This window comes from Hyposmocoma kahamanoa, unplaced genomic scaffold (assembly GCF_003589595.1).
Source record: "Hyposmocoma kahamanoa isolate Upper Pololo Valley unplaced genomic scaffold, ASM358959v1 279, whole genome shotgun sequence".
Taxonomy (NCBI): Eukaryota; Metazoa; Arthropoda; class Insecta; order Lepidoptera; family Cosmopterigidae; genus Hyposmocoma; species Hyposmocoma kahamanoa.
In genome coordinates, this window is record NW_020653776.1 from 392,799 (window position 1) to 399,206 (window position 6,408).

The 6,408-nt window shown below is 36.3% G+C and overlaps 2 protein-coding genes across 2 annotated transcripts in view; both read left to right on the forward strand.

Moving 5' to 3' along the window:
• LOC113229139 overlaps positions 1-1,578 on the forward strand; it is a 1,983-nt gene extending 405 nt beyond the window's left edge. Inside the window, exons 2-3 of the mRNA XM_026462645.1 lie at positions 596-948; positions 1,263-1,578. Coding sequence (XP_026318430.1) covers positions 596-948; positions 1,263-1,422 — 513 coding nt within the window. The 3' untranslated portion in view covers positions 1,423-1,578. The remainder of the gene's footprint in view (positions 1-595; positions 949-1,262) is intronic.
• Positions 1,579-4,451: 2,873 nt separating this feature from the next.
• On the forward strand, positions 4,452-4,931 carry LOC113229140 (protein GVQW3-like). The gene has a single exon (XM_026462646.1). It carries the CDS (start codon positions 4,452-4,454, stop codon positions 4,929-4,931), a length of 480 nt encoding a protein of 159 aa, XP_026318431.1.
• The last annotated feature ends 1,477 nt before the right edge of the window (positions 4,932-6,408 follow it).

Below are 6,408 nucleotides of genomic sequence, written 5' to 3' on the forward strand. Positions count from 1 at the left end.
ATGGCGGAGGGTGGACAGGCCTTTAGGATCAACTGTACATTACCATCGCACGAGTTGAGATTTGAAATTAATATGGTGAATAGATTACATAGTTAGCAGTCTAATCCTAAAATATTAGCTTTAGGAAACTCGTAGTTTTGATAATAAAAATTATTGAAATATTCGAAAATAAATGATAGGAAACAGGTTTTGTAGGTTAGGAAAGCACAGCATCAGGTTGTTGCAGTATTTTTTTTTTATATAACGCAAAAAATAAACATTTTTATTTTTTCGCGATATTTAAAATTTTTTCGCAGTATTGAATTAAAAAGCATAAATTAATTAGTAATTGTACATTTAACATTGAAATTTACTATTAAATATAGTAAATTTCAGTATGTATGCTTTTATTTTTGAACAATTATTTTTTGTTGCAAAAAATAACGAAACGCAAAAAGGACGCCATGTTGTTGTTTACTGTTTGATGTATTAAGTGTTGTCGTTCTAGCACCTTTGTCGCTAGATCTAGGGGATTTTATGCACGTTTAGCGGGTTAAAATTTGTTTTTAGCGAGAAAAAAATATTTTGCTACTTCTACCGTCTTTTTGACCGCTAGGCTCTTTTCAGAAACAAACATTATAACCTGTCAATTAAACACGGTAAATTAGTAATATTCGACCGGAGCCCACAACCCGGTTCCTCTACTGCGCAATGGGACCGGAACCCGCAACCCGGCCTCTCCTCAGCGCCACCCAGCGGTTCGTCTGAAAGACGAATACATTTATACGCGGGTGAGTTCCGTGGACAATGGTGCCTGCACCGGGTCTTTAACGAACTCGGCACTCAAGACCAATGTGTCGAGTTCTCTGAACAGAGAGGACTTGTTCTAACTTCAAAAAACTGCCCTCGCCACAGAAACCCTATGCACATTAACAGATCGGCAGCCTTTGGTGAACTGGGAGCTTTCAGGTAAATAATTATGTTTATTTATTTATTTATAAAGAAAACATTCTTTTGGACTTACAGCTTAAGCCAAAGTGTCCAACAAGACTTAAACTTAAATAATTTAATTGAAGTCCTCATTAACTTTTATTTATTCCCTCATAAGCTAGATTCTTCTTAAGGAGGAACCTGCTCAGTATTAATGTGGATCCATTAACATTAAGTTCTTATATGATAAGTCACTTTATGCTCAATCGAACGAGCAAGTGGAGTTCACCCAGAAACTACATGGGCCTTAGTAGTTTAGTAAGCAAAATTTTTATGTGTTATTCCTATTGCAGGTGCCACAAGTCCCGATGCCGTGGAAAAGTAGGGTCTCATACCAAGGGAACTTGGTTTGAAAATGCGTTTATCGCTTACATTGATGTATCAATTAAAGTTCAGCGCAGGTTATTCTTACGATCAAGTGCAAAGGGAGACCTCATACCAAAAGGAAACTAATATCGACTAAGACTATTGCTGACTGGTACAGTTACTGTTGTGAAACAATTATAATATATGAACTTGAACATCACGAATATGATACTAAAATTGGAGGACCGAACAAAATAGTACAATTAGATGAATCGAAATTTGGAAAAAGGAAATATAACAGAGGAAGATATTATATGGAAGGTCATTGGGTCCTCGGGATGATCAAAGATGGGAGAAAATAAATTTGTGGCACCAGATGTGACATGCACACAGCGTATTGAAAGTCACTGGAGATCGTTAAAACGACAATTCCATGAGGATCAACACAAACGAGAGTTTAGCGACTAGCTTGTGGAATATTCCTGGCGGAGGAAAAATTTAATTTTTCACAGAGATCCATTTGAGGAATTAATAAAATATGTATATGTATACAGTGTGTCCCTGGTAAAAGTGCACATACTGAACAGAGTGAGAGTAGACCACAATTGGTCGACGAAAAAAAATAAAAAAAAAATCTAAAAAATAAATTGAATATTTTATGTGGGTTTATATTTTTTTGGCTCGGTCGGACGACTTAATTTGCATAAAACGTTATAACTTTTTTTTTACTAGCTTTATTGCAACAAAATAAAAACTGTTAGCATTGTTATTAGTAGTACATCAAAAATACATTATAACTATGTAGACTTTAAAACAAAAAAATATTTAAAAAAAGTAATTTATCCAAAATTTATTTTAAAAAATCGTAAAATTTTCTCTATAAGTCAATTTTCGCAAAAAAAATCCCTATTTATTGCATTATTTTCACAATTGTTCTAATTTTACATGATAATAGCTTTCAAATAAAAAAAACATCATGGATCTATCCCAATTAAAACAAAAGTTATAGGCGTTTAAACTGTACACGTGCTCTATTGTATCACCCGCCGCTGTCCGTGCCATCCTCAGGTAGAGACCCTTTTTTTTAAATTTTTTGTTTACGAACACTGCTCCACGTCGTCGCGGGCTGAGACCAAGGGTGAAGGGGCAGGGAGAAAACGTTAGACCTTATTTACAACAAATAAAAACCAGTTGCTCCGAAACATTCGCTGTGTACACTGTGTTTTGTTTTCGTGATGCCGCGCTTATCGGATTTCCCCGCAAATCATATCGCTGATATGCATTATTTCTACGGTTGGCATCATGGATCAGCAAGAGCTGCTTGCTTGGCCTACAGGGAGCAATATCCTGAACGACAACCGCAACCTTCAGCCCGTAACTTCCAAGAGGTTCACCGATTACTATCTATCCACGGAATCGGTGGGCAACGCCGCGAAAGAGCCCGGCAAGTGATCGTTGACATTTCTATTGAGGAAGCTGTCCTCAGTAACTTATTTTCAAATCCCACAACGAGCATAAGACGCTTGACTGCACACCACGGAATTTCAAAAACTTCAGTTTGGCGCATTCTAAAGAAGGAGGGGTTACACCCTTATCATTACCAACGAGTACAACATTTGCATGGCAATGCTGGCTTCAATACGAGATGTGTTTTTTCTACGTGGATTCAACGACAGTCCAGAATGGATCCTCAGTTTTCGCAACGTATTTTATGGATGGATGAATCTACTTTTACTCGCAACGGGATAACTAACGCGAGAAATCTACACAGATGGAGCATTTCGAATCCACACCTGAAAAGAGAGTCTACATTCCAAGTGCAGTTTTCTGTGAATGTTTGGGCAGGACTTATTGGTCGTTATTTAATAGGACCAGTCATTTTACCTGCAACGTTAAGAGGGGAGACATTTTTAAGCCTGTTGAGAGACGATTTGCCAGACCTACTAGAAGATGTGCCTATTCTTGCATTACAACGTATGTATCTGCAGATGGACGGGTGCCCCGCTCATTATTCGTTAAATGTGCGAAATTTTTTAAATGAGCGATATCCCAACAAGTGGATTGGCCGCGGAGGGCCAGTGGCATGGCCGCCGCGGTCACCAGACTTAACACCACTCGACTACTTTTTTTGGGGAGCCATGAAGCAAGCGGTATACAGTGAACCGATAAATACTCAAGCGGAACTTATCGACCGAATCAACCATTTCGCTCAAGAAATTAAAGAGAACGAAGATATGGTTCAATCCGCGACCAAACAAATAGTAATGCGGACGCTAATGGGCCTACAGCAAAATGGAAACCATTTTGAAAATCTTATGCACAACATTTAATAAACAAATAAATATTTTTTGGCATAATATTATTTTTTATTTAACTTAAAGCTTACCAGCTTCATCTAAGTTGATGCGCTTCTTTTGTAATGAGAGAAGTAGAACTATGTAGATTAGATATGGACGGCGGCCGGCTGACTCAGATTAGGTGTGTACTTTAAACGCCTATAATTTTCGTTTTAATTAATATAAATTCAAGATTTTTTTTTAATTGAAAGATAATATCATGTAGAATTAGAAGAATTGTGAAAATAATGCAATAAATAGGGATTTTTTTTGCGAAAATTGACTTATAGAGAAAATTTTACGATTTTTTAAAATAAATTTTGGATAAATTATTTTTTTTTTTATATTTTTTTGTTTTAAAGTCTACGTAGTTATGATGTATTTTTGATGTACTACTAATAACAATGCTAATAATTTTTACTTTGTTGCAATAAAGCTAGTAAAAAAAAAGTTAAAACGTTTTATGTAAATTAAGTCGTCCGATCGAGCCAAAAAATTATAAACCCACGTAAAATATTCAATTTATTTTTTAGATTTTTTTTTTATTTTTTTTGTCGACCATTTGTGGTCTACTCTCACTCTGTTCAGTATGTGCACTTTTACCAGGGACACACTGTAGAATAGAATAGGTACTAACGTTACATTACATTACTTAACATACGAGGGGAGGTCCAAAAGTCCGCGGAATGGAGGGGGCGGGAGCCCGCTAATTACGCTTGCTTGATGTGGTACTAATCAGATACTCATTAGGCGTATATATATCAAGCTTCACCCTTTTAACTTCATTAGTTTACGAGATATCGCCCTACAAACAAGTAAATCTGGAAGAAAACTGCAAATATGGAGCAAATCGAGTTTCGTGCTGTCATCAAATTCCTTACCAAGCAAGGAAAACCTCCTCAAACCATTATGAATGAGATGGAAACTGTTTATGGGGATCAGTGCCCTGGTAAAACAATGATTTACAAGTGGCACGGCCTTTTCAAACATGGCAGAGAATCAATTGAAGACGATCCTCGCCCAGGACGGCCAGTTGAGGCCACCACATCAGACAATGTTGAAAAAATCGAAAAATTTATATTGGAAGATGCCCGCCTGAAGAAGAAACAGCTGTTTGAATTAGTAGGAGTATCAGACATTACAATTTTGAGGATCCTACACGATCATCTTGGCATGACGAAAGTCAGTGCAAGATGGGTGCCGAGAATGCTCACGCGCCGCATCAAAGCACAAACAAAGAATCGATGCATCAAAGCACTTCTTGGAGCTGTGTGGTGCAGAACCTACCCCAATTTTGGAGCAAATTGTTACTGGAGATGAAACTTGGGTTCATCACTTTGAGCCCGAGTCCAAACAGGAGTCAATGCAATCGCATAAAAAGGGTACACCACCCCCTAAGAAGTTTAATGTGTCGGAATCGGCTGGAAAAATCATGGCTACGGTTTTTTGGGATTGTGAAAGAATTTTATTGGTTGACTTCAAAGAAAAGGGGGTCAATATAACCGGAGAATATTACGCAAGAACATTAGAGAGACTGAAGGAAAAAAGGCGGGGAAAATGGACAAAGGGTGTGTTGCTTTTGCAAGACAACGCACCGGTTCACAAGAGCAATGTTGCGATGGCTGCTCTACACAAGTGTGGCTTTCAATCGCTGACCCACCCACCTTACAGCCCGGACCTAGCCCCCAGCGATTATTATTTGTTCCTAAATTTGAAAAAAGAATTACGTGGGAAAAAATTTCGCGACGTTGAAGAGGTTAAGGCAGCAATTTTAGCTCATTTTGAGAGCAAAGAGAAAAAATATTTTTTCGATGACATAGAAAAGCTAATTTCGAGATCTAAAAAATGTATTGAGCTCAAAGGAAAAATAGCCTTATTGTTTTATATTATTTACAAACCCTCCATTCCGCGGACTTTTGGACCTCCCCTCGTATGTTAAGGCTTTACTAACAATATTAAAATAGGTTTAGGTATTACTGACAGTACTAACATAGGTTAAGGCATTACTAATATTTGAAATGTTATGTTGCTGTAATTTTTAAAATTTTGTTAACCCTTTGTTATCATGTAATTATGCAATATTCTGTATGTTGATTACAATAAATGTATTTTAAACTATATACTTAATGTTTTATGTCATTTTTATTAATTTAATTGATAACTATAAATTCTACATTCCAGATAAAAATTAAAAGAAAACATTTATTTTATATAGGTTAAATCTTGGTTGTGTCTCACAATTAGTAGGTTAGGTTAGTATATGATAACAGCCAGAAGTGAATTTTTTTGTGTTTCCAAAATTATATTATATTTAAGAAGTTTATAGACAGCATCAATTAGGATTTTGCGTTTTTGCCTGGTTAAATTTAGTTTCTCATTTAACACCGGTCTGGGGGAGGGTTTTTCCCGCTAGGGGCTCGGGGGGAGGGGTTTACCCCGCTCTTTGGTGCGAAAACATGATTTTTTTGAGGTTATTTTTTTCAAATTTTTAAACTTTCTCCTCGTCCTAACTTTGCACGAAGGGTCCCCCGTCAAATCGTGCTATGGTAATGTACAGTCCTTCCGATTTAAGTTTACTAAAAGTGTACTTAATGTGAATTAAGTTAATGTACCCTACATTTTTCATTCAAGTTTTATGAAATGTGGAGTATCATACTTATTTGTTATCTGTTCAACAAATAAGCAATAATTTAGATCCGAAAAAATAGTCTCATTTCAAATTTGTAACAATCGCTAACGCGTAAGAATACAATAATAATAATAATAATAATAATATCTTTATTAACACTTTAAACTT

Excerpts from the sequence above, each read along its gene's own strand:
- LOC113229140 (XM_026462646.1), top strand. The coding sequence starts at position 4,452 with ATGGAGCAAATCGAGTTTCGTGCTGTCATCAAATTCCTTACCAAGCAA.